The sequence below is a fragment of the Muscardinus avellanarius genome, assembly GCF_963383645.1.
Source record: "Muscardinus avellanarius genome assembly, chromosome: 11".
Classification (NCBI taxonomy): Eukaryota; Metazoa; Chordata; class Mammalia; order Rodentia; family Gliridae; genus Muscardinus; species Muscardinus avellanarius.
In genome coordinates, this window is record NC_137797.1 from 332,647 (window position 1) to 360,270 (window position 27,624).

At 52.9% G+C, this 27,624-nt stretch overlaps 3 protein-coding genes across 3 annotated transcripts; 1 reads left to right on the forward strand and 2 right to left on the reverse strand.

The window, feature by feature from the left end:
- Positions 1 to 403: 403 nt before the first annotated feature.
- LMF2 (lipase maturation factor 2) lies at positions 404 to 4,039 on the forward strand (the record flags this gene model as incomplete). Its single annotated transcript, XM_080706119.1, has 14 exons — positions 404 to 497; positions 894 to 1,147; positions 1,222 to 1,250; positions 1,362 to 1,579; positions 1,652 to 1,830; positions 2,011 to 2,152; positions 2,309 to 2,443; positions 2,514 to 2,619; positions 2,694 to 2,790; positions 2,863 to 3,045; positions 3,119 to 3,287; positions 3,374 to 3,485; positions 3,558 to 3,654; positions 3,740 to 4,039. 14 exons carry the CDS (start codon positions 404 to 406, stop codon positions 4,037 to 4,039), a joined length of 2,115 nt encoding a protein of 704 aa, XP_080562245.1.
- Positions 4,040 to 11,845: 7,806 nt separating this feature from the next.
- On the reverse strand, positions 11,846 to 14,068 carry MIOX (myo-inositol oxygenase; the record flags this gene model as incomplete). Its single annotated transcript, XM_080706639.1, has 10 exons — positions 11,846 to 11,954; positions 12,036 to 12,148; positions 12,233 to 12,282; positions 12,367 to 12,434; positions 12,509 to 12,618; positions 12,744 to 12,811; positions 12,935 to 13,097; positions 13,258 to 13,338; positions 13,535 to 13,615; positions 14,054 to 14,068. 10 exons carry the CDS (start codon positions 14,066 to 14,068, stop codon positions 11,846 to 11,848), a joined length of 858 nt encoding a protein of 285 aa, XP_080562765.1.
- Positions 14,069 to 26,240: 12,172 nt separating this feature from the next.
- On the reverse strand, positions 26,241 to 27,305 carry ADM2 (adrenomedullin 2; the record flags this gene model as incomplete). Its single annotated transcript, XM_080706120.1, has 3 exons — positions 26,241 to 26,577; positions 26,731 to 26,829; positions 27,190 to 27,305. The coding sequence occupies 3 exons, from the start codon at positions 27,303 to 27,305 to the stop codon at positions 26,241 to 26,243; spliced, it is 552 nt and encodes a 183-aa protein (XP_080562246.1).
- Between the last annotated feature and the right edge of the window lie 319 nt (positions 27,306 to 27,624).

Sequence of the window (27,624 nt, forward strand, 5' to 3'; positions counted from 1 at the left end):
GGTGCCCGCCGGCTCAGCCAGCCACTGCTTCTGGCGCCATTTTGCTGTTCCCGCCCAGGAAGTACATAAGCTGGGCGCCGCGCGCATCTATGACGCACACCGGCTTAAAAATCCCGCGCCCGGAAGCGCCAGGTGCACCAGCAGAGCGGAGCTGCGCCCGGGGGCGGGGCGGGGCGGGGCGGGGCGGGGCGTCGGGCTCCGGTGGGCGGGGCCAGCTTCGGGGCGGGGCCCTGGGCGAGGCCGAGCGAATGGAGCCTGGGCGAGGGGCGGGGCCTGCCCGGGGCGCGTGGAATCCCGGGGCGGAGCTTGGGCCGGGCCCTGGCTGGGCGCGGGGAGGGGCGGGGCCGTCCGGGGCGGGGCCGCAGGACCCGCCAGCTCTGCTCCCGGTGGCGGCGTAGCTGACATGGCGGGCTCCCGGCTCCCGCGGCAGCTCTTCCTCCAGGGCGTGGCCGCCGTCTTCATGTTCGCCTTCGCCTCCCTCTACACGCAGATCCCGGGTGAGGGCACCAAGGGCGGGACACCCTCCAACCCGGGTCCGGGCACTGCATCCTCGCGCCCCACCCCGCGCCATCTGGGTGGGCTCGAGGTCTAAGCCTTGATGCGGTGGTGTAGGGGGTGATTCCTATCCGGGGTGGAATGGACTTCCGCTCAGACCTAGTGGACCACGTAGGAGAGGGAAATGGGCTCTGCCTGACTCTGGAGGTGCTGACCCAGAGAGTCGGACAGTCCTTCTGGACCTGGGTGGATATCAACAGGTTCTGACGGGGTGGGGGCATCTGGCGGAGCATTTGCAGGCCCTGCCTGGGGTGGGAGTCACCTGCAGACCCCGATTCAGGCTGAATTTAATGTGAGAGGGCAGTTGCAGGGCCTGGCCCTAATCTGCTCTTCCACAGGCCTCTATGGCCCAGAGGGCATCCTGCCTGCACGGAGGACATTGCGCCCCCAGGGCAAGGGGCGCTGGCAGCAACTATGGGAGACACCGACCCTGCTGTGGGAGGCACCGAGGCTGGGTCTGGACACAGCCCAGGGCCTGGAGCTGCTGAGCCTTCTGGGCACAGTGCTGGCCCTGGGTGCCCTGCTCTTGCGCCCACTGCGCCACCCCCTCCTCTACCTGCTGCTCTGGGCTGCCTACCTGTCGGCCTACCAGGCAAGTGTGACCCTGGCCCTCCAGCCCCACCTACACTCTGCCCTGCCTGCTCCCTGACAGCCCTCTCCCTGCAGGTGGGCCAGGTGTTCCTCTATTTCCAGTGGTGAGTGACTCCTGGGCCAGGGCTGATGGGACTGTTTGCCTCTCCTAGAGGACCCTCAAGGGGAGACCCTTGATGGGGAGGAGCCCTTTGCACTATTTCCTCTCCCTCTAGGGACTCTCTGCTGCTGGAGACAGGCTTCCTGGCTGTGCTGGTAGCCCCACTGAGGCAGCTGCCCAAACACAAGGAGGGCCCCCAGGGCAGGCTGGCAGGTGTTTCACCCCATGAAGGCCTCCCCTTCTGGCTGGTGCGCTGGTTGCTGTTTCGCCTCATGTTTGCCTCAGGCGTAGTCAAGCTGACCAGCCGCTGCCCCACATGGTGGGGACTTACTGGTGAGAGTCTTGGTGTGACCTGGGGTGGTCTGGAGGTTCTGCCCAGTACTGATCACCCACCATCACCCACAGCCCTCACCTACCACTATGAGACGCAGTGCCTGCCCACGCCCATGGCCTGGTTTGCCCATCACCTGCCCATCTGGCTGCATAAGCTCAGCGTGGTAGCCACCTTCCTCATCGAGATCGCAGTGCCCCCACTGTTCTTTGCCCCCATTCGCCGCCTGCGCTTGGCCTCCTTCTATGCCCAGGTGGGTAGGGGACAAGGCTTGGGCTTCTTGAACACTGGCCAGTGGGTTGCACTGGAACAGGGCAACCCCGGGGACGGGTGGCTGCCGTTAGGATACCTAGAAGGCAGAGGGATGTCACTCCGGTGCAAAGGTGTGTGCTGTTGCACAGAGCTGCAGCTCTGAATGCAGGCACTCCTCCAGGTGCTGTTGCAAGTCCTGATTATCATCACTGGCAACTACAACTTTTTCAACCTTCTAACCCTGGTGCTCACCACTGCCCTCCTGGATGACCAGCACCTGGCTGCCAAACCCGGCCTCAACCGCCATAAGAGGATGGCTACGTGTGAGCATCAGCCTATCAGGATGGCCGGCATCCCCACTCCTGCTCCCCTCCCAGGGTTTCTCCTTCCGTCCAGTAACCCCTGAGAGTCCTGCTCTAGCTCAACGTAGCCTCCTGGCTGTGCACCCTCACCCAAACTGTGACTGTCCTGCTCTACAGCCTGGCCCAAGGCCCTGCTGGCCACACTGTCCCTGCTGCTGGAACTGGCTGTCTACGGGCTGCTGGCCTATGGCACCCTGCACTACTTTGGCCTGGAGGTTGACTGGCAGCAGCGCATCATCCTTTCCAGAACCAGTGAGTGCTGACTGGGAGCCCAGCGGGGAGGGACTGGGCCAGCCTGCCTTACACCCTCCTCCTTCGGCAGCCTTCACCTTCCACCAGTTCTCCCAGTGGCTGAAGATGGTGACCCTGCCCACCGTGTGGCTGGGGGTGGCCTCCCTGGCTTGGGAGCTGCTGACTTCCCTGTGGAGGTAGGCATTCAGGAGTAGTGGGGTGCGAGAGCTTCCGGGGCAGGCCTGACCACACTTGGGCTCCCTGTCCACAGGTGGACCCAGGTGCGGGGATGGCCGCAGAAGCTCTGTGCCGCCGTCCAGCTTTCCATCATGGGTACTGCTACGGTGGCCTTGTTCTTGATCAGCCTGGTGGGTAGCACTCTGGGGGCACAGGGCACAAGAGGCCTGGGGCAGCCCTGAGCCTCTGCCTGCCCGCTTCAGGTGCCCTACTCCTACGTGGAGCCCGAGACCCATGGGCGCCTCTGGACAGGGGCTCACCGCCTGTCGGGTGCCGTGGGACACCTACAGCTTGCCAACTCGTATGGCCTCTTCCGCCGGATGACAGGCCTGGGTGGGCGCCCTGAGGTAGTGCTTGAAGGCAGCTACGACGGACACCACTGGACGGTGAGCGTCCAGCTGGTCAGGGGGCTTGGGGACCTGGTACCGCCAGCCCAGCTGACCACACGTTCCCCGGCAGGAGATCGAGTTCATGTACAAGCCTGGGAATATGAGCCGCCCGCCGCCTGTCATAGTGCCCCACCAGCCACGCCTGGACTGGCAAATGTGGTTCGCAGCCCTGGGCCACCACACACATAGCCCCTGGTTCACCAGCCTGGTGCTCCGCCTACTGCAGGGCAAGGAGCCAGGTGAGGACTGGGGCTGGGGGCTGGAGTGTGGGGAAGAGTGGAGAGGGCACTTGCTGGGTCGTGCTGAGTCCCTTCCCTACCGCCAGTGATCCAGCTGGTCCAGAGTCACGTCGCCAGGTATCCCTTTTATAAGCAGCCACCCACCTACATCCGAGCCCAGCGCTACAAGTACTGGTTCTCTCAGCCTGGGGAGCAGGGGTAAGGCTTGGGCACCAGATGGGGTCTGGGACCTGGGTTCCAACTATGTACTGACCATCCGCCCTATTGTAGCCGGTGGTGGCGCCGCCAGTGGGTAGAGGAGTTTTTCCCGCCCGTGTCCCTTGGAGACCCAATACTGGAGACCCTACTCAAGCAGTTTGGACTTCAGGTAGGACGGTGTCCACCTGGCTGCGGGCAGTGACAGGGCTGGCCCCTGTTGAACCTGTAGGTCTTCCTCAATCCTGCCCTCACAGGACAAGAGCCCACCCCGGGCCCACAGCCCCAGAAGCACCCTGGCCCAGGCCCTCCACTGGATCCGGACGCAACTGTCTCCCATGGAGCCTCCCGCCCTGCTCTGGGGGCTCCTGGGGGCTGTGGGGACTGTCAGAGTTATGCAGGCCCTGCTGGCCCCCCGGTCATGCCGGTCCTCCCCGCCAGCCAGAGGGGAGAAGCCAAAGCCAGTCCCCAAAGACGCTGGAACTATTTCTGAGCAGGCCAGCCCAGCTACTAACAACTACAGCAGCAATTCCCGGCCTCCCCGGCAGAGAAAGTAGCCACACACGAGTCCTAAATCAGCCACACATCCCACAGGGTCAGGGCCCTGCAGAGCTCCAGCCTGTTGCAGGAGATGGCCTAGCCACCGTGCCTTAGCCAGTCCTGCCTGGCAGGCCTAGGCTGAAGTGCCGCCTGCCAGAGGCGCCGAGTGTTACCTTGGGCCTGCTGGCCTCCCCACACACCCAACACTCCTCCCAGTCACTCCACTGCCTCAGCGATTGGCCCAGCAGGTGGGCATGTGGGCCCAGCTGGGGACCCTTCCTGGAACCTTTTAACCAGGTTGTGGAAGGCCCACCCCTGCCCTGGGCTGCAGGGTCTGAGGCCAGAGGCCCCAAGCCCAGCTCCGGCGTGGAGGGGTAAGGTGTACTCACTGAGGAGAGGAGAGTGGTCACTTACAGTGTCAGCTTCACCCAGCCCCCTCGTCCTCCAGCCATACACTAATAAAGGCATTCCTTATGCTTGGCTGTGTGCCTACCGTGTCCTTCCTGCTGGGAGGCCTGAAGACGCAGCCCCGCATGCACGTGTCACGATCTGCTTCATGGATGCCCTCCCGACCCTCAGTAGGCACAAGGGCCTGGCCATGAGGAACCTGGAGGTCAGCACAGCCTGGCGTTCTTGCTACCCTGGTCCTGTGGCACAGTTGGGCATTACCAGAACCATCCAGGGGCCACAGAACTTGCTAGAACCCAGAGTTTCCCTCCTCTACTGCCTGGCCTTGAGAAAGGACAAAAGGTCCAGAGTGGGCAAGGGGTGAGGGGAACAAAGAGCCTGAGGAAGGGAGGGGGCTGTAGGTTGGCAGAGGCCCCCGGCCCGGAGCAGAGGAAAGGTGCAGCCGGCGGCCTCTGGCCTGGGAAGGACGCCAGTAGAGGCAGGAATTCACACGTCAGGGTTTCCCTTGGAGGTCAGTTGTCATTCAGGAAGGCACACCACCCTCCCTTGCAGCTGGCCTCTGTCCACCCCACCCATGCTCTCACCACAGACCCCTGGCAGCCCCCATTCCCCCATCTGGACAGATGTGGTACCATGCTCAGCAGAGCCTGTGGTGCAAGTTTGCAGATGGCTTCACAGGGCACTTACACCCACACTAAACAGGATAGGAGCTGGGTTTGGTTTAAAACATTAGTGATGCTGGGTATGATGGCAAATACCTGTAATCCCAGTACTTGAGAGGCTATAACAAGAGGGTTGCAGCTTCAAAGCCAGCCTCAACAATTTAGTGAGACCCTATTACCAAATAAAAAATAAAATAGGCTGGGGGTGTAGCATGGAGATAGAAGGTTCTGGATTCAATCCCCAGTACCACAAAAAAGTAAAGTACACAGTTGAATAACTTCTGGTGTATCTAGAGTTGTCTCTCTTGTCTTTTCCCTTCCCTTCTCTTTCCCTCCCTCCCTCCCCTCCCCTCCCCTCCCTCCCTCCACCCCCCCTCTCTCACAGTACTGGAGATTGAACCCAGAGCATTCTACCTCAAGCTACACCTCCAGCTCTATTTTTATTCTTTATTTTGAAACAGGGTCTCACTAAGTTGCAGAGGGCCTCACTGAGTAGCTGAGACTGGCCGCAAACCTGCGATCCTCCTGTCTCAGCCTCCCAAGCACTGGGATTCCAAGTGCACGCCCCACGCCCGGCTCAGAGTTGTGTCTTCATCACTGGCCAATTTATAATTTTTTCATCGCCTGAATTTTCTTTCTTTCTTTCTTTCTTTCTTTCTTTCTTTCTTTCTTTCTTTCTTTCTTTCTTTTTAATGGTGCTGAGGATTGAATCAAGGGGCATTGAACAGGGTCTCACTAGGTTAATGAGAGTCTCACTACTTGCTGAGGCTGTCCTCAAACCTATGATCTTCCTGTCAGCCTCCCAAGTACTAGGATTACAAGTGTGTGCCACCATGTCTGGCTTTTCATCACCTGAAGAAGTCCCATGTGGCTATCAGTCACCATCCAGAACTTTTCTCTTGCCCCAAACAGAAGCCCTAACCCACTCAACAGTGGCTCTTCCTCAGCCCCTGGCAGCCTCTTCATTTTCTGTCTCTGAATTTTATCCTAGGTTCCTCAAGGCAAGTCACACAATGTTTTCTTTTCCATTTAAATCTCATTTATCTTATTTGGCATAATATCGTCAAGGCTCACCCATGTTATAATACAAGTCAGAATTTCCTTTTAGCTGAGTGTGGTGGTACACACCTGTAATCCCAGTACTTAGGCTGAGACAGGAGGATCACAGGTTTGCAGCCAGCCTCTACAACTTAGTGAGGCCCTCTCATCTCAGTGAGACCCTGTTTCAACATATAAAATAAAATAAGACTGAGACTGGAGGTTCACAGACAGCCTCAGCTATTTAGTGAGGCTCTTGGCGACTCAGGGAGACCTTGTTTCAAAATAAAGAATAGAAAATAGGGCTGGGGCCAGGCGTGGTGGCTGACATTTGTAATCCCCGTGCTTGGGAGGCAGAGACAGGAGGATCACACAGGTTCTTAGCCAGCCTTGCTGGCTTAAGAGACCCTGTTTCCAAATAAAAATATAAGATGGGTCTGGAAGTGTAGCCTGGAGGTAGAAGGGTTTCCAGGAACTCCAGTACCACCAAAAAAAAAAAAAAAAAAAAAAATAGGGCTGGGGCTGCAGCTCAGAGGTGGAATGCCCCTGGGTTATATCCCCAGTACCATGTGCGGGGGCGCGCGCACTCACACACACACACACACACACACACACACACACACGCGCGCGCGGAGCTGGGTTGATGGCACATGCTTGTAATCCCAGTCTATGGGAGGCTGAGACAGGAGGACCTTGGTTTACAAACATCCTCAGCTACTTAGTGAGGCTCCTTGCAACTTAGTGAGACTTTGTTTCAAATACAGAATAAAACACTCCTGGGTTCAATCCCCAGTACAGGAGAGAGACAGAGACAGAAACAGAGAGACAGAGGAAGAAGAAAAAGGAAGGAAGGAAGGAAGGGAGGGAGGGAGGGAGGGAGGAAAGTAGGGCTGGTGCCAGGCATGGTGGTACATGCTTGTAATCCCAGTTCTTGGGAGGCTGAGACAGGAGGATGGCAGGTTCTCAGCCAGCCTCAGCTACTTAGTGAAGCTCTCTGCAACTTAATGAGACCCTGTTTCCAAATAAAATATAAAATAGGCCTGGGAGTATAGCCCAGAGGTAGAAAACCTCTGGGTTCCACCCCCAGTACCACCAAAATAAATTAATAAAATAACAGAATAAAAAACAGGGCTGGCGGTGTATTTCAGAGGTAGAATGCTCCTGGGTTCAACCCTCAATACTACAAAAAAAGAAAAAAATTAAATGTAGGTGGACATTCAGATGATTGATTTTGAGGCCCAGCATGCATAAGACCCTGAGTTCTAGCACCCCCCAGCTCCATGGTGGGGGGGGAATGGTTGATTTAGTGTTCATTCCCCACATGTCCATAGGTGGGTGTGGGTGTGTTACTGGGAATTGAGCCTAAGGGTGCACTAAGTCTAAGCTAAGGATCCCCAGCCCCACAGGGCTGGTGGTAAACATTTGCAATCCAGTACTTAGGAAGATTGCAGGTTCCAAGCAAGCCTCAGCAACTTAGTGAGACACTGTTTCAAAAATAAAAATAGGGCATGCATGATGCAGTGACAGTAGGCTGAGACCAGATAGCCTCAGTTACTTAGGCCCTCCACAACTTAGTGAGACCCTGTTTCAAAATAAAGAATAAAAAATAGGGTGGGGGTATCTTGGAAGTAAAATGCCTCTGGGGTCCATCCCCAGACCCACAATAAATAAGTAAATAAATAAAATAAAGAATAAAAAATAAGGCTGGGTGTAGCTCAGAGGTAGAATGCACCTGGGTTTCATCCCTATTACCACAAAAAAAATTTTTATTTTTTATTTTATTTATTTATTTATTTATTTAATTTGGTGGTACTGGGGTTCCTGGAAGCCCTTCTACCTCCGAGCTACACTCCCAGATCTATTTTTACATTTTTATTTGGAAACAGGGTCTCCTAAGCCAGCGCGCGCGGCTGGCTTCGAACCTGTGCGATCCTCCTGTCTCTGCCTCCCAAGCGCGGGGATTACAAGCGTGCGCCACCACGCCCGGCCAAAAAAATTTTTTTAATAAAATAAAATAGGGCCAGGATGTACAGGTGAATTCTGCCTCTGAGCTATACCTCCAGTTTTGGTTTATTTTTAACTTTTGTTCTTTTTTTTTTTTTGGCGGGTGTGGGGATGCACCCCAGGGGCATTCGACCTCCAAGCTATACCCCCTGCCCTATTTTTTATTCTTATTTTGAAACAAGGTCTCACTGAGTTACAAAGGGCCTCACTAAGTAGCTGAGGCTGTCCGCAAACCACAATCATCCTGTCTCAGCCTCCCGAATACTGGGATTACAATCGTGCGGTGTTCGTGGCCAGACTCTGCAATTTAGTGAGACCCTGTTTCAAAATAGAGAATAAAAAATAGGGCAGGGAGTGTAGCTCAGAGGGGTCGAATGCTTCTGGGTTCCATCCCCAGACCCGCAAAAAAAAAAAAAAATGTAGAATGGGTTCAATCCCCAATACCATACACACAGAAAAACTCAGATTAACAAATTGGGGGTGACAATACACTTCTGCATTCCTTCCTGCAAGCTCTGTCTCACAAGGGAAACTTCTATTCCTTCCTGGCTAGAGGACTACTCAGAAGAATCCTCCCTCCTCCCTGGTCTTCTACATGTGGGACAATACCGGGGTACATGTTTTTGGACCCCTGGACTGAGGCCTCAATAATCCCATTCCCTCCCCAAACTCTCCCTAAATGAGGAACGCAGAACTTAGTCAGGTCTGAGGCCTGACCCCCACACTGCTCCCCCTGCGGTGTGGGATGCTTGCAGGGGAGGCTGCTAAGGACCTAGGGCGGGGCTGTGATCTCCAAGTGGGGTGCCACATCCTACTGCTTCCCACACACCTGAAATACCTCTGCTGGGCTCTTCCTCTGGAGAAGGGGCTGCTCAGGCCTCCCTTTCTATAAGGCCAGGTCTGAGGCCTCAGGCCAAGGGGCTGGGTCACATCTCACTTCTGTACCTTGCCTAGGCAGCCCAGGCAAAATGATGGGACCACCATCATTTTGACTCCTTTTCCAGAGCCAGCATGGGTTAGACTGGCAGTTCCCAGAGACCCAACATCTTATTCCAGGAGATCTGGTTAGGCCAGTCCTTAGGGCAAGGGGTAGGACCTCAACCTGTCTCCTCCTCCTCCCCAGGGCAGGGGCAAGTCTATGATCCCCAAAGAACATGCCCTGATCTCACAGCCCTCTCCTTCCATATACCTGAGCTGGGCTGTTCCTTAAGGAGAAGGGGAGTGGCCTCATCTGACTCCTCCTCCCTGGCCTGCCCCCCTTTTTGGTCTGTTTTGAAACAGGGTCTTGCTAGGTTCACTGCTGGAGCTGCCCTTGGAACCTGTGGTCCTCCTGTCTAAGCCTCCCAAGTAGCAGTACCAGGATTACAGCCCAGCGCCTCCACACCTGGCTTTTTGGGGGGGAAGGGTACTAGGGATAGAACCCAGGGGCATTCTATCTGTGAATGACACCCCCAGCCCTATTTTTTATTCTTTATTTTGAAACAGGACTTCACTGAGTTGCAAAGAGCCTCACTAAGTAGCTGAGGCTGTCCACGAACTGCAATCCTGTCTCAGCCTCCCAAATGCTAGGATTACACGTGTGCGCCACCATGCCCAACTCACACCTATTTTCTCCTCCTCCTCCTCCTCCTCCTCCTCCTCCTCCTCCTCCTCCTCCTCCTCCTCCTCCTCTTCCTCCTTCTCTTCTTCTTTTTGTATTTGGGATTGATTGAACCCAAGAGTATTCTACTTCCAAGCTACATCCCCAACTGTTTTTTGGTTTGGGTTTTTTTTTTTTTTTTTCAGGTTTGGGGATGGAACCCAGAGGCATTTGACCTCCAAGCTACTCCCCCTGCCCAATTTTTTATTCTTAATTTGAAACAGGGTCTCACTGAGTTGCAGAGGGCCTCACTAAGTAGCTGAGGCTGCCTGTGAATTGCTATCCTTCTGTCTCAGCCTCCTGAATGCTGGGATTACAAGCGTGTGCCACCACGCCTGGCTCTGTTTTTATTTTTGTTTTTCTTTTTGAAACAGGGTCTCACAGGGTTGATGAGAGTCTCATTGTTTTGCTGAGGCTGTCCTCAAACCTGTGGTCCTCCTGTCTCAGCCTCCTAAGTACTAGGATCACAGGTGTGCACCACCATGCTCAGCTCCATTTATTTATTTATTGGTACTGGTATTGAACCCAGAGGCATTCTACCTCCAAGCTATACTTCCCAGCCCAATTTACTTTCTTATTTGGAAACAGGGTCTCACTAAATTGCTGAGAGCCTCATTAAATTGCTCAGGCTGGCCTCAAACCTGCGATCCTCCTATCTTAGTTTCCCAAGTTTGGGGATTACAGGCATGCCTCAACATTTTTTTTTTTTGTATGTGTGTGTGGTGCTGGGGATTGAACTTGAACTTGGGAACATTCTACCTCCAAGCTACACCCCCAGCCCTATTTTTTATTCTTTATTTTGAAACTAGGTCTCACTGAGTTGTAAAAGGCCTCACTGAGTAGTAGCTGAGGCTGTTCATGTACCATGATCCTCCTGTCTCAGCCTCCCAAATTCTGGGATTACAATTGCACGCCACCACGCCAGGCTCCCCAGCCCTATTTTTCCCCCCCGGTATTGGAGATGGATCCCAGGGGCATTCGACCTCTGAGCTACACTCCCAGCTCTTTTTTTTATTCTTTATTTTGAAACAGGATCTCACTGATTGCAAAGGGCCTCACTAGGTAGCTGAGGCTGTCCAAGAACTGTGATCCTCCTGTCTCAGCCTCCCAAATGCTGAGATTACAAGTGCACACTACCACGCCCAGCATTAACTTTTTGATTTGAAACTGGGTCACACTGGGTTGCTGAGAGTTTTGCTACTTGCTGAAGCTGTTCTTGAATCTTCAACTCTCCTGTCTTTGCCTCCCAAATACTAGGGTTATAGGGGTGAACTATGACACCAAGCTTGCCTAGTTCTAGGATGTTGGGCTAGGACAGGCATGATGGTGCACACTTGTAATCCCAGCATTTGGAAGGCTGAGACAGGAGGATCATCGTGGTTCATGGACAGCCTCAAGTACTTAGTGAGGGCCTTTGCAACTTAGAGAGACTCTGTTTCAAAATAAAGAATAATAGCCGGGCGTGGTGGTGCACACTTATAATCCCCGTGCTTGGGAGGCGGAGACAGGAGGATCGCGCAGGTTCGATGCCAGCCTCGCTGGCTTAAGAGACCCTGTTTCCAAATAAAAATATACAGTAGGTCTGGGAGTGTAGCCCGGAGGTAGAAGGGCTTCCAGGAACCCCAGTACCACCAAAATAAATAAATAAATAAATAAATAAATAAATAAATAATATAGGGCTGGGGGTGTAGTTCGGAGATAGAATGCCCCTGGGTTCCATCCCCAGTACCGATAGATAGATAGATAGATAGATAGATAGATAGAATGTTGGTCTGAGCCAGGCGATGTTTCCTCAGGCTCTAAACCAGGAGTCAGGAGGATGCGCAGGATGCTTATGTGGCTCTGCCCCTTTACTGCAGCTATCTCTGCTGCCACACAATACGCCCAGAGTCCCGTGAAGAGTCAGACCCGTGGGCTCTTTCATGGTCTTTATTCCCCCAGGCTGGTGGCCAGAGGAGGTGGTGACTGAAGGTTGGGTGTGGGGTCCCCCGCAAGGCTGGCTGGACTTCACTGTGCCAGCCAGTGCCCGGGCTGGGTAGGTGGTGAGCAAGGGCTGGCAGGCTGGTCACAGCTCACCAGCTCAGGACGCCGGGGCAATACTTGTCAATGAGCCCCTGATAGTAGGGCCGCAGCTTTTCCACGTCTGGCAGGTCGGGGCTCTTGGTGTAGAGGTCAAATTTGCTGCAGCAGAGGAGGGGCGGTGAGCCTGGAGAAGGAGCCCCCAGGCCCCCGGGCTCCGCCACTGCCTCCCCCAGCACGTACTTAAGCTCTTGCACCCAGGGCAGCATGTCCAGGTCTCGCTGGCTACACAACTGCCGGTAGTCGCCCGAAGTGTGCCACGGGTAGAAGGAGTGGAAGCGGATGATGTAGAAGGCCTGCAGAGGTCACACCAGGCTCGGGCTCAGGCTCAGGCCCATGGGCGGGGCTTGGCTGGACCCTCCCTCACGCTCCCCACCCACCTCCTCAGGCAGGGAGAACTGGTTGAACTTCATCATCTGGTACAAGTACTCTGCGGGAGAGAGGGTGTCACGGCCCCCAAGGCTCAGGCTCACCTGTCCCCACCCAGTCTCCCTTCACCCCTGACTGGCCTCACCATCATGGCCCCAGGACATGAGGACGTTCTCTAGCCCACAGTGCGGCTGGTACATGCCGAGTTCTGTGCTGTAGAGAGAGAGGCGGATGAGGGACCCAGAGGCCTGGGGAGGGGGAGAGCCAGCTGTGGGACAGGGGGTCACCTGTATAGAGGATCCTGGAGGTCAGGATTGTCCTGGAAAGTAGAGTCACGGAACACGACGGAGGCCTGGGGTCGGCAGCCCACAGGGAAGGTGTCTCCAACAACTGCCCACTAGCGAGGGACAGGCAGCCGTGGGTGGGGGCACGCGCCCTACCCCTGACAGCCTACCCCCGGCGCGGTATCCCAAGCAGGCCCAGACCCGAGGCCACCTCCTTTCACCTTCTCCCGGCCCTCACCTGGGGCTCGCCCCACAGAGCCAGGACCTTCCCCAGGTCATGCAGGAGCCCAACGAGGTGGAACCAGTCTGAAGAAGGTAAGAGGGGTCATCAGACCGCAGGGGCCATGCTGGCCAGAGAGCCGGAGCCCAGGCCGGCTCCCCCAGTGGGCCCCTGGAAGAGGGCGGGGCCACCACTCGAAGAGGGCGCACCCTTGTCTGGGTGGGCCTTCCGGATGCCCTCCGCTGTCTGAAAGGCATGGAAAGAGTTGGGGAAGTCCACGTCCGGGTCCGACTCGTCCACTAGGCCGTCCAGCATGTCCACAGCCTCCATGACAGTCATTTTCTTGCAGGAAAAGCTCCCAAACTGGGCGTGCTAAGGGGAAGGGAGAAATTAGACCCTCGCAGGACAGAAGGACTGGGACTGGCTGAGGCATGTCCACAGAAACATCCACAGAGGCCTCTGTCTCTACCCTGGCACACGGGGCTGAGGCCAGGGCCACCCTCAGAGCCTGCTCCAGAGCAGACATGCGTACCTTCTTTCTAACGAAGTCCACTGTCTGGTGGGTGTGCATGAGCTTGTAGGTGCTGAAGACCCGGTCCAGAAGGGGGCCCGACTGCAAGCCAGACAGCAGCAGAGGCTGTGCCAGGCTGGCTGGCCTCCAGAATGCTGGCCCCCACCCCCAGGCTAGGCCCCTGGGGGTGAATAAGCAGGGGCGTCCCCAGGGCACCCCTGGAGCTGTGGGAAGGGGCAGGGCTGCTACCCCAGGGATGGCGAGGGCTGGGCCCGAGGGGGCGGAGAGGGGTCCTCACGAGATAGTTTCGGAAGCTGTCCTTGTCTTTGGCCATCTCTGGGTCCACATCAGGTCGATAGACCAGAGAAGGGTCCGGGCCCTAGGAAGATGGGGAGTCTGTCCCATTCACTGTTGTGCTGCGCCAAGAGGAAACCAGGGCCTCCTCGGGCTGGACCCTTGGGTTCACTGGAGGCAGGTGGTGGGCTGAGTACGCCTGAGCACCGGCCCAGCCCCTGCACAGCCCTGGCAGGTCTGAGGCGCCCTCACCCCCCGGGTTCGTATCTGCCAGGCCTTGTCCCCATGCCTGCCTCCAGAGCAGGGGTTGCCAACTCCACTCGGCATCCTTGCAGAATGGAAGCTGCTCTTAGGAGGACGTCTGAGTCCATCAAGGGAGATGAGGACTGCTGGCCCTGCCCCAGGTAGACCCCAACAGGAAAGAGGGAGCCCTTTGACCTGGACCAACAGGAAGCAGGGGGCATGGCTGCTGCTTCCCTGGTGAGCAGTTGGGAGCTGCTCCTGCCCTGTCCTGGGTACTCACCATAACCACCTTCATCCTGAGAGGGGACGGCACTCAGACACAAGGCTTGCGGATTGAGTCCCACGGTCCAGGTGCCCCTCAGAAGAGAATCTCGCAGGTGGACGAGAGTCCACGGCCCAGGTGCCCCTATATATGCCCACAGGTTACATAAGTGACCGGGTACTACCTACCCCTTGGCCTTGGGCTTTGGTAATGAGTGACCATTGTCCTCCTCCTGGCCTCGGCAAGTTAATGTGTCAGCACAGAGCAGTCCCCAGTGGCCCCAGCCCTTTCCCTGCTCTCAGTATCTCCTGTCCTTCAGCAACTGACCTGCTTCAACGTCGGAACACAACTCCATGGCCAGCCTCTCTGTTTGCCCCCAGCTTTCAACAAATCCTCGCCACAGCCCCTCCCAGTGCAGACCCCAGACCCCACCCTAAAGCACATATTCTCCTGGGGCCATAGCTCTCAAAGCAAAAATGTGTCCTCAGGGCGCCTGTGTGGTATGATAAAGCAGGATTCTGTTAAAGAAAAAATTACTCAGCAGGGTGTGGTGGTACACACCTGTAATCTCAGTTCTTGGAAGGATGAAACAGGAAGATTACAGGTTCAAGGCTGGCCTCAGCAATTTAAGCAAGACTGTTTCAAAATAAAAAACAAAACTGGGCATTGTGGCGCACCCTTGTAATCCCAGCATTTGGGAGGCGGAGACAGAAGGAACACAGTTCTCTGACAGCATCAGCTATTTAGTGAGGCCCTGCGCAACTAGAGTGAGACCCTGTTTCAAAATAAAGAATAAAGGGAGCCTGGCATGGTGACACACACTTGTAATCCCAGCATTTGGGAGGCTGAGACAGAAGGATCAGGGTTCGCAGCCAGCCTCAGCTACTTAGTGAGGCCTTCTACAACTTAGTGAGACCTTGTTTCAAAATAAAGAATAAAAAAAATAGGGCTGGGGGTATAGCTCGGAGTTAGAATGCCATTTGGTTCCATCCCCAATACCGCAAAAATAAAAATAAAAAATAAAAGATAAGCTTTAAAAAAGTCAGGTGCAGCCGGGGATGGTGGCACACGCTTGTAATTCCTGAGCTTGGGAGGCGGAGACAGGAGGATTGTGCTGTTTCTAAGCCAGCCTCGCTGGCTTAAGAGACCCTGTTTCCAAATAAAAAAGTATAAAAATAGGTCTGGGAGTGTAACCTGGAGGTAGAAGGATTTCCGGGAACCCCAGTACCACCAAAAAAAAAAGTCAGGTGTGGTGGTACATGCTTGTTATCCCAGTACTTGGGAGACTTAGACTGGAGGATCACAGATTTGCTGCCAACCTCAGCTACTTAGGGAGGCCCTCCGCAACTTAGGGAGACTCTGTTTCAAAATAAAAAATAAAGCGGAGCGTGGTGGCGCACGCTTGTAATCCCAGCGTTTGGGAGGTTGAGACTGGAGGATCATGGTTCGTGGCCAGCCTCAGCTACTTAGTGAGGCCCTTTACAACTCAATGAGACCCTGTTTCAAAATAAAGAATAAAAAATAGGCTGAGGTGTAGCTCGGAGATGGAATGCCCCTGGGTTCCACCCCCAGTATCGCAAAAAAAAAAAAAAAGAATAAAAAAATTAGGCTGGGAGTGTAGCTTAGAGGTAGTATACCCCTGGGTTCAATCCCTAGCACCATAAAAAATAAAAAAGAAATAAAAATAAAACAGGGTTTGTGGGGATAGCTCAAAGGTAGAATGCCTCTGAGTTCAAGTATCAGTGCCAAGACAAATAGCAACCTAGTGAAGCACTCTGCAATTTGCTGAGACCTTGTTTCAAAATAAAAAATATAAACCAGAGCCAGGTATGTATGGTGATGCATACTTGTAATCTCAGTAATTTGGGAGGCTTGAGAAAGGAGGATCACAGTTTCGTGGCCAGCCTCGGCTACTTAGTAAGACCTCCTGCAACATAGTGACACCCTGTTTCAAAATAAAAAATTAAAAAAAAGAGGTTTGGAGGAGCTGGGCCTGGTGGTGCACGCTTGTAATCTCAGCATTTGGGAGGCTGAGACAGGAAGACTGTGTTTCACAAACCATCTCAGCTACTCAGTGAGGCCCTTTGCAACTCAGTGAGACCCTGTTTCAAAATAAAGAATAATAAGCTGGGTGTGGTGGCACATGCTTGCAAACCCAGCATTTGGGAGGTTGAGACAGAGGGATCATGGTTCGCAGACAGCCTCAGCTACTTAATGAGGCCCTCTGCAACTTAGTGAGACCCTGTCTCAAAATAAAGAATAAGCCGAGTGTGGTGGCGCACGCTTGTAATCCCAGCATTCAGGAGGCTGAGACAAGAGGATCGCGGTTCACGGACAGCCTCAGTTACTTAGTGAGGCCCTCTGCAACTCAGTGAGACCCGGTTTCAAAATAAAGAATAAAAAATAGGGCAGGGGCTGTAGCTTGGAGGTCGAATGCCCCTGGGTTCTATCCCCAGACCCGCAAAAGAAAGAAAGAAAGAAAGAAAGAAAGAAAGAAAGAAAGAAAGAATAAAAATGCCCCTGGGTTCTATTCTCAGACCCGCAAAAATAAATAAATAAATAGATAAATAAATAAATTAATTAAATTAAATAAAAAATAAAAACCAAAAACCAGGTGTGACAGTCCACATCTATAATCCTAGTACTTGAGAGGCTGAGACAGGAGGATCGCAGGTTTGAGGACAGCCTCATCAAGTAGTGAGACTCTCATCAGCCTAGAAAGACCCTGTTTAAAATAAAGATAAAATAGGAGCCAGGCGTGTTGGTGCATGCTTGTAATCCCAGCATTCCAGCAGTAGAGACAGGAGGATCGCAGTTCACAGACAGCCTCAGCTACTACTTAGTAAGGCCCTTCTAAACTCAGTGAGACCTGTTTTAAACATAAAAAGGACTTAAAAAAAATAGAGCTGACTTCCGGGAAGATGGCGACCGAGAAAAGCGGGGCTTAAGAGCCCTGCTAACAACCAATCTCCATTACCACAAAATCAGCGCCTTTCATAGCCAGAAAACACTATCACCAGAGAAACAAAAAAATCACCAGGCTCCAGAGAGGAAGGGGACTCAGAACGGAGCTCAGAGCCATAAAGGAGATACGCTGGCCTCACGCCCGAGGACGCGGCAGCAGCGCCTTACTGCCAGCGGCAGCGGCGAGCTCACCAACAGCTACAGCGAGCCGAGGTGAGCCGCTGCGGAACAGCCGGGTGGGATTTTTTGGCGCAGGGAGCATCTAAAGCTCCCAGTGGCTGAGCTCAGCACATGCTGCAGGGACTCAGAGCAGAGCTCAAAACCAGAGAAGAAATATGCCAGCCTCACGGCTGAGGGCGTGGCAGTGGCGCCATATCGCCACCAGCAGCAGCAGCAGCAGCGAATTCACCAAGTCCACTACAGCTCCATCTGCGCACTCAACAACAGTGAGTCAAATTGCGGGCCCCAGAGGAGAAATCCCAGTACTGACTCCCAGGGACTTGACCCAGTGGGGGAGTGGCAGTGGCAGAGATATCACACCATAGGAGAACACCCAACCTGGCACCCCCCCATGGTCTAAAGCAGCCTCTATCAACTCCCTGGGTCTGAGACTCTGCGATACAACCCAGTAAAGGAGTAGTGGGGACCGAGATACCACAGACTCGAGATCCAGAGCACCTTAATTGAAGTCTTAGTGACCCAAGAGAAGAACCCAGAGAAGGCACAAACTTCCGAAATCATGGGAAAGAGGAATAACAATGGAGCAATGAATGCCCACAACCCCACAACTTCAGAACCCGATAAAACAGAAATTCAGAGATTTCTAGAAGATCAAATCAGGAAAATAACTGTAGAAATAATAGAGGTGTTTCAAAAAAGAATTCAGAGAGAGCCAAAAAGAGATAAAGGATGCAATTAATGAAGTAAAGGCCTCAATTCAAAGTACAAACAACCGATTAGACCACATGGAGAACAGAATCTCGCTCTTAGAAGATGATCACTCCAGAAATGAACGCATAGTTTCTAATTTAGAAAAAAATATCCGACAGCAGGAATCTGACATTGAACAAATATGGGCCCATTTTAAGAGAGCTAACCTAAGAATAATTGGAATAGAGGAGGGAAAAGAAGGTGAAACTAAAGGGATCAACAATCTCTTCAAGGAAGTAATAGCAGAAAATTTTCTAAACATAGAGCAAGAGGTCGATACACAGGTCCAGGAAACTTATAGAACTCCCTTTAGACAGGATCGGAGAAGAGGATCCCCACGCCACATAATTGTCAAAATGACCAATGTGGAAGCCAAGCAGAGAATCTTAAAGGCAACAAAAGCAAAGGGCCAAGTGACATTCAGAGGCAAACCAATTAGAATCACTCCAGACTTCCCAAACCAAGTCATGAGAGCCAGAAGGGCTTGGAGTAACATATTCCAAACTCTGAAAGAAAACAACTTCCAGCCAAAAATTTCCTACCCAGCAAAACTTTCTATCAAATTAGATGGGGAAATAAGAAGCTTCCATGACAAACAGAAACTGAAGGAATTTATGTCTTCAAAACCAGCACTAGAGAAAATACTCAAAGAGATTAACTACAAAGAAGAAATAGGTAACACACACCAGAACCAGAGAAACAAGATTTTCCATCCAACAGACAACTAAGATTAGTTATCTGTGGAGATTCATTATTTATGTTAGTCTTTTACCTATCTCTAAATTGTATTGTTTGCTTTTATTGTTGTTAATTTTTAGGATTTCTAGTTGGAATATTAATATACCTTCAGATATAGCATTTAGAAATATTTTATCCCATTCTATCAGTAACTTTTAACTCTGTTTACATTGTCTTTGTATATACAATATTTTTTTTAATTTTTTAGGGAGTTTGTATACTCTTCTGTTGCCTGTGCCATTGAAAGCATATCCAAGAAATCACTGCCAATTTCAATGTTGTGAGGTTTTATGACCCAGATTTTCTTCTAAAAGTTTATAGTTTTAAGATTTATATTTAGGTCTTTTATCTATTTTGAGTTAATATTTGTATATGGGATTAGGAAAGGGTTCAATTTTATTCTTTTTGTGTAATTATTATTTTTCAACAATATTTAGTTAAAAGATTATTATTTCCCACACCAAATGTTCGTGGAAACCTTGTCAAAAATAACTTGACAATATATGGAAGAATTTAGCTCAAGGCTTTTATTTAACTCCAATGTTTTATATATTTGCCTTTAGAACAGTACTACACTGTTTCAATTACTGTAGCTTTATATGGTTTGAAATCAGAAAATATATATCTTCTAGCTTTGTTCTTTTTCGAGATCGTTTTGGGTATCTAGAGTCCATATTCCATATTAGGATAGATTTTTTTCTGAAAAATAAATATATAAATATATGATAGTTTCACCTAAAAAAAAAAGAAAAAAATATTCTCTGGTAAGAAAGAAAGCAAAAAGAAATATTGAAATGTTATCTTAAGTTATCAAAAGCTTGGTATCAATCAAATGAAACTGTTATGTGAGATTATCATTTTTAATTTTGGATAAATTGCTATAATACTAGATGTCAACCACTAAGCCAAGCATGGGAAGGAGGGATGGGGAGGGAATGTGGTGAGGATCGGGTGGGGGCTGACTGGGCGATGTGTGCATGTATGTCTACAAAAGTTTTTTTTATCCCATTATGATGTATGAATACAGTGCACCAATAAAAAAATTAAAAAAAAATAGAGCTGGGGGTGTAGTTTGGAGGTCGAATGCCCTAGGTTCCATCCCCAGTATCAAACACAAAAAATAAATAAATAAATAAATAAATAAATAAATAAATAAATATAGGGCTGGGGGTGCAGTTCTGAGGTAGAATGTTTCTGGATTCAATCCCCAGCAGCACAAAGATAAATAAATAGATAAATAGAGCTGGGAGTGTGGCTTGGAGACTGAATGCATGGTGGCTCATGTTTGTAATCCCAGTACTTGGGAGGCTGAGACAGGAGGATTGCAGGTTCGAGGACCGCCTTAGCAAGTAATGAGACTCTCAGAGACTCTCATCAATCTAGTGAGACCTTATTTCAAAATAAAAGTAAAAAGGGGAAGGAGTTGTCGCTCAGAAGTAGAATGCCCCTGAGTTCAATCCTCAGTACCAAAAAAAAAAAAAAAAAGGAAACTCCCAGGTCTTAGAAGACTGAGACAGGAGGATCATAGGTTCATGGCCAGCCTCATCTACTTAGTGAGGCCCTCTGCAACTTAGTGAGACCCTGTTTCAAAATAAAGAATAAGATGGGCGTGGTGGAGCAAGCTTGTAATCCCAGCATTTGGGAGGCTGAGATGGGAAGATTGCAGTTCACAGACAGCCTCAGCTACTTAGTGAGGCCCTTTGCACTCAGTGAGACCCTGTTTCAAAATAAAGAATAAAGCCGGGCGTGGTGGTGCACGCTTGTAATCCCTGCGCTTGGGAGGCTGAGACAGGAGGATCGCGCAGGTTCGAAGCCAGCCTCAGCTGGCTTAAGAGACCCTGTTTCCAAATAAAATATAAAGTAGGTCTGGGAGTATAGCCCAGAGGTAGAAGGCCCCTGAGTTCCATCCCCAGACCCACACACACATACAAAAAAAGAATAAAAAATAGAGTAAAACTAAACAAATAAATAAGAGGTAAAATAAAATAGGACTGGGCATGTAGCTCAGAGGTAGGCCGCCCCTGGGTTCAATCCCTCGTCTCACACACACACACACACACACACACACACACACACACACACACAGGCTGAAAGTATAACTCAGAGGTAAAACCTCAGTACAAAAAAAAAAAAAAAAGAAAGAAAGAAAGGAAGAAAAAGAAAAGAAAATTATTAGGGTTGCAGGTACAGCTCAGTGCCAGGATGCTTCCCAACACTGAAAGGAAGGAAGGGACCATGGGAGGGAGGAAGAGAAAATACATTATTCTGACACTTTCAAGATGGCAAGGAGAATTTTATTTGAGACTGTGGCAACCGAGAAGTGGAACAGAATACAGCCCAAACAGCTGGGTCTGTACAGCCAGGGAGCACTGGGCGGGTGGTTGAGTGGGAAGCTGCCGAGACTAAAGGGTAGATGGGCTTTGGGGAAGCCACCTTGCTGGACCCTTACCAGAGGCGGTGATCAGACACGGTGGGTAGGAGGGGGTCTCCACAAACACGCTTAGGGTTCTTGCTGGCCCTGGCTAGGCAGGCTCAGCGAGGATAGGGCCAAGGTCTGGCCTAGTCCTGAAGAGGCCCGAGGGCAGCCTGTCTGAGGTCTGGCCAGGCTTCTGGACCAAGGGCTCCATCAGCCAGCCAGCACTGACCAGCGCTAAAGCAACACAGCTCTGGTCCGCTAGCTCTGAGGACACAGTGGTGACCAAGCAGACAGAAGCGCCTGCCAGGCAGCCACAGGTGCGGGCCGCTGGGGACAGAAGAGCGCAGAGCAGAGGAGCTGAAGGCCAGCCCTGGGCACGAAGCTTTGGAGCTGGCTTCTGTTCAAAGGGCCCTCCTTGGCTGTGCAGAGAGGACACTGTGGGGGACACCCAGCCAACACTCGCTACTGAAAACGGCCCGTCCTCCCTCTTCTGCCTTTGCCGTTCTGCTTCGCTGTCCTGCTGGAAGGGCAGCCCCACGAGGCAGGCTGGACTGCTGACCTGGCTGGGGCCATCACCCCCACAGCGGTGGCTCCTCAGTCAGGGAAAGGGCCTGTCTGGAAGGTTCTCTAGGAGGGGCCGAGAGGATCTGGATGTGGCTATGAGAGGAAGACCTGGTGGGAGGGGGGCTGGGAGGCCGCCGGGGTGCAGGGCACTGCTGCTGGAACTCTGCATGGTGGAGGCATCAGGTGGCAGCCGAGTGTGGCTGTGTACCATGCAACATCCGAGGCTGCGATCCGTGACAGGCGACCTCCTGACTGCAGGCTCGGGGCCCTGGCCGAGGCCACTTGTGGACGGAACTCTGGGGACCGTAGACCACCCAGGGGTCTGGGTCAGGAGGAGGCAGAGAGCACGAAGGGCCAAGGGGGAGGGGATGTTCCTGGAAGAGGGAACAGCCTGTGCTGATGAACTGACCACAGCAGGCGCAGGATGGGTGCAAGGCTGGACTTTGCCCAGCACCCAGGGAGCCTGGGAGGGTCTTGGCAGAGCTGAACATGGGGACTGAGCTCCTGCCTCTCTCCAGCTGGCTGGCTCCTCCCCACCTCTGCTCCCAGAACCCCAAGGTCCATCCTCACTGCCCACCTGTCTCCGCCAGCACCCTCCAGTGGCCACAGGGCACCTCACTCCGCAGGCTGCCATCCAGCTCAGCTCACACTCAGGGCTCCAGCCACACCTCCTGTGGGCAGGGCCTCCAGCTCCTTGCCCAGGGAGCCCCAGTCCCGGTGGAGCCGTGGCTTCTCAAGGCAGCCTGCCTTTTGCCTTCTGTGCTCCCCAGCACACTCTCCCCCACAGCCCAGTGGAGGGAAATGAGTTACCTGATCCAGGTGGTTCCTGAGCAGAATGGGAGCACAGCTGGGCAACTCCAGGACCCTCCTACCTTGGGGCCGGGAGCCTGATGCAGGCCTGCAGAGACTCTAAGATTGGGCTCTGCGGTGGGCACTGCCGTGACCAGGGGCACATGGCTGGCCTCGGCTGGAGTGACTGCTAAGTGATAACTACCCTTCTGAACTCCAGTTGTGCCAGCCAGCACCTACAGAGCTCACACATACCAAGCTCTGCTCCCTGGCTGGTCTCACCTCCTCGTGCTCTCGCAGGGGTCAGAGGAATAGCCTGTCTACCCATGTTGTCCCAACCTCGGTTCTGCTGGGTGCCTGCACGGGGGGGGCCTGCGTTGCCTGTGGAGGGAGCCCATCCTTGTGTGGCTGCCCCACCCCCTTGAGACCTGAGGTCTTTCTTGTCTTTTTTGTACTACTGGGGATTGAACCTCGGAGTTCTCTACTGGAGCCCTTTTTTTTTTTTTTTTTTTTTTTCTGGTGGTACTGGGGGTGGAACCCAGAGGCTTTTTACCTCCGGGCTATACTCCCAGACCTTTTATATATATATATATATATTTTTTTTTTTCTTTATTTGGTGGTACTGGGGTTTCTGGAAGCCCTTCTACCTCCGGGCTACACTCCCAGACCTATTTTTACATTTTCATTTTTGGAAACAGGGTCTCCTAAGCCAGCGCGCGCGGCTGGCTTCGAACCTGCGCGATCCTCCTGTCTCCGCCTCCCAAGCGCGGGGATTACAATCGTGCGCCACCACGCCCGGCGTGACCTTTTCTACATTTTATTTTAAAACAGGGTCTCACTAAGTAGCTGAGGCTGGCTTCGAACCTGCGCGATCCTCCTGTCTCAGCCTCCCAAGCGCAGGGATTACAAGCATGCGCCACCACGCCCGGCTCTACTGGAGCCCTTTTTTTATTTTTTGAGTCAGGGTCTTGCTAAGTTGCCCAGGTTGGCCTTGAACTTGTGATCCTATAACCTCAACCTCCAGCATCCCTGGAATTACGGATGGACACTGTAGCCCAGAGGTAAATTTCTTTCTTTCTTTTTTATTTTTATTTTTTGGTGCTGGGGCTTGAATCCAGAGGTATTCTACCTTTTTCTTTCTTTCTTTCTTTCTTTCTTTCTTTCTTTCTTTCTTTCTTTCTTTCCTTTTTGATCCTGGGTATTAAATACAGAGGCCTATCTCTGAGGAGCTGCACCCCAGTACATTTATTTATTTATTTATTTATTTATTTATTTATTTATTTATTTTGCAGTACTGGAAATGGAACCCTGGGGCATTCTACTTTTAAGCTACACCTCCAGCCCTATTTTTTATTTTTTATTATTTTTTATTTTTTTGGTGGTACTGGGGTTCCTGGAAACCCTTCTACCTCTAGGCTACACTCCCAGACACCTACTTCTTATATTTTTATTTGGAAACAGGGTCTCTTAAGCCAGCGCAGCTGGCTTTGAACCTGTGTGTGATCCTCCTGTCTCTGCCTCCCAAGCGCAGGATTACAAGTGTGAGCTACCACACTCAGCTATTTTTTATTCTTTATTTTGAAACAGGGCCTCACTGAGTTGCAAAGGGCCTCACTAAGTAGCTGAGGCTGTCCTCGAACCTCCTTCCTCCTGTCTCAGCCTCCCAAATGCTGGGATTACAAGTGTGCACTACCACATTTGGCCCCTTGCTGATTTTTTGTGTGTGTGTGGGTCTGGGGGTGGAACCCAGAGGCGTTCGACCTCCGAGCTACACCTCCTGCCCTATTTTTTTTTTTTTTTTTTTTTGGTGGTACTGGGGTACCCGGAAGCCCTTCTACCTCCGGGCTACACTCCCAGACCTATTTTTACATTTTTATTTGGAAACAGGGTCTCCTAAGCCAGCGCGATCCTCCTGTCTCTGCCTCCCAACCCAGCGTCTATTTTTTGTTCTTTATTTTGAAACCGGGTCTCACTGAGTTGCAGAGGGCCTCACTTAGTAGCTGAGGCTGTCCGTGAACCGTGATCCTCCCATCTCAGCGTCTCGAATGCTGGGATTACAAGCGTGTGACACCATGCCCGGCTCTCATTGCTGATTTTTGATACAGGGTCTCACAAAGTTGCTGGGGGTCTCAGTAAATTGGCCTTAAACCTGAGATTCTGCTGCCTCAGCCTCCCAAGTACTGAGATTACAGGCATGTACCACTATACCTGGTTTGCAGGGGTGGACCTTTTCATTGTGTGTGTGTGTGTGTGTGTGTGTGTGCGCGCGCGCGCACACGCGCGTGCATGAGTGTGAATTATGGGTTGAACCCAGGGGCATTTTACCTCTGAGCTATATCCCATCCCCATTTTCTTTCTTTCTTTCTTTCTTTTTTTTGGTGGTACTGGGGTTCCTGGAAGCCCTTCTACCTCTGGGCTACACTCCCAGACCTATTTTATATTTTTGAAACAGGGTCTCTTACGCCAGCGCGGCTGGCTTCGAACCTGCGCGATCCTCCTGTCTCCGCCTCCCAAGCGCCGGGATTACAAGCGTGCCCACCATGCCCGGCCATTTTATTTCTTATTTGGAAACAAGGTCTTGCAAACAAGGTCTTGCTAAGTCGCTGAGAGCCCCGCTACATTGCCGAGGCTGCTTTGGACCTGCGATTCTCCTGTCTCAGCTTCCCAAGTTTTAGGACTGTACCACCAAGTTCAGTACAATGGTGGATTTTTTTTTTTTTAATGTGGTACTGAAAGTGGAAGCCAGGGGTCTTTTACTTCTGGGCTATACCCCCAGCCCACTTTCTATTTTATTTTGAAAATAGGATCTAAATTGCTGAGGCTGGTCTTGAACCTGAAATCCTCTTGTCTCAGCCTCCCAAGTACTGGAATAAAGGGTTTGCGTCACCACGCCCAGCTTGGAGGGATGAATCTTTTTTTTTTTTTTTTTTTTGGCAGTACTGAGGATGGAACCCAGCCCTATTTTTTTTTTTTTTATTCTTTATTTTGAAACAGGGTCTCACTGAATAGCTGAGGCTGTCTGTGAACCACAATCCTCCTGTCTCAGCCTCCCAAATGCTGGTATTACAAGCGTGCGCCAGCCCAGCTTGCAGGGGTGAATCTTAAGTTGCTTATTTGGGCTAGGGGAATCCTGCCCCTACCCCAGTTCTACCCTGTGCTGGGGATAGGAAGGGGTGTCTCTGCCCTGTCCAGCAGTGACCTTGAGCCCTTTTCCGTGGCTGCCCGCAGGGGATCCAGGTGGAGTCTCCACTGGATCTGCAGAGGTTCCTTCACGACCTCCTCCCTCCCCGCTGAGGGTGCTCAGCATAGCAGCCCAGTGCCGTCTCCTGGCACAGTCAGGGAGATGTCGCGGGCCTCCAGTGAGTCTCACACACACAGAAGGGCAAATGGTGCCTCACTGGCGAGGCCCCAGCAGGGCCTGATTCCTGGGGGGCCGCCTGGGGCCCACTTGTTCAGAGGTGGCTCTGGTGGTCATCACCCTGGCTTCTCCTCCATGTTCTCAAGCAGACCCCTCCTCTCTGAAGTCTTCTGGCATCTGGTGCTAGCCACCTTTGCCCAGCACCTGCCCCCGGAGTGTGTACAGTTCTGAGGTGCAGGGACCCTGGGCAGCAGATGCTGGGAGTAGACTGACTGGGTCTACACATCTGGGTGGGTTTATGTGGCCAAAGACCCATGGGTGCTATTGCTGTGGGACCTGCTGCCTGCCAGGGCTCCGAGGACAGGGCCGGGTGGGGGCTCAGCTGCAGCTCCAGGGCGCAGCACTCCAGCTGGGATGGGATGGGCAGGGGTGTGGCCAAGCCCACTTCAGCCATAGCTGTGGGGGCTTCTGGGGTCTACAGGAGCTGAGTCCCGCCGGCCGGCTGACCCTACAAGCTGCCATAGGCGGTAGCTGAGGTTCTGCACCTGACAGGTGCCCAGCATACAGCCCACCCTCAGGAGCTGGGCTTGGGGTCTTCGGGGCCCCAGAGGTCTCCGGTGGCCTGAGTGTCGTCGACCACCATCCTGAAGAGGCTGACCTATGATGGAGGTCAGGCTGGCTTTCCCCTGTGAATGGGGAACCTGACGAGGCTTCCAGACCACAGGCTGGCGTGCAGAGTGCTGGGGTCGCAGGCCTCTGGAAGGGGTCTGAGCTGAGGGCTCCCTGTGGGGAGGAGGGGAGAATGTAAATCTTTCAAAGCCAAGTCCCACCTAGTTTCTCCTCCACTGGGCCTGGGGCCAATGGCTGGGGAAGCCCACGGCTTCCCTAACAGCCTGGCTCAGGACCAGGGGAAGCCCACGGCCCCCATCTACATACAGCCTGGAGCGCAGCCAGGGGAAGCCCACCACTCGGGAGCTCAGTCCCAGCAGCCTGGCTGTCTCAGGAGCCCAGATCACATGTCCCTGCAGCGTCTCCCTGGGCAAAGGGCACACAGGCAGCCTGGCCTCTGTGGGCCACTACTCCCAGGATTCAGAGTGACCCCTCTCAGCCCTTCCCTTAGGGTGATGAGCAGCCAGCCTGCTGGCCTGGGGATGCCTTCAGTCTCCCCTCTCCCAACAGCCCCCTCTTGTGGAGGGGTGGTTTTGCCAGCATGTGAGGGGCAACTACCCCAGGTAGTGGGGAGCAAAGGAAGAGAAGTTCTGCTCAGGAGAGCTGAAGGTGTGGGGTGGAGCTCTTGATTTGGAAGGTTAGCCCCATCAGGGGAGTCCCAGGGGGAGAGGTGGGGAACACCTGCTCTCTGGACCAGGGCTCCTGCTGGTCCCAACCCGCACTCACCTGGCTCTGGCTGGCCAGGGGCCCCTTCCCAGGCCACCAGACAGTGCACCTGGGAGCTGCAGGTAGAAGAGGCTGATGCAACCCAGGGCCACCGTGACGGCCAGGGGCCGGGCCATGGCGGGCGGAGCTGCAGAGGAAGGAAGCGGTGAGGCTGGCAGGTGGGGGCGGCCTCCGCCTCTAGCCACCCCCCCCCCCCCCGCGCCGGCGGGCTCGGGAGCCCTCGGTGACCCCTGGGCTTAGGCATGTTGAGTACTTGCGTACTTCGGGGCGCGCGGAGAAGACGGCGAGTCTAGGATTTGTTGGCGGGTCCTGGAGCGCGGAGCAGATGGGTCGGAGGCCAGCTGGCGGCGTGGGGTCCTGCCGGGGACCTGAGCCTCCGCTCTCCGCGGCACTTAGAGCACTAAATAGGCTTTCCAGCAGGAGGCGGAGCTCGAC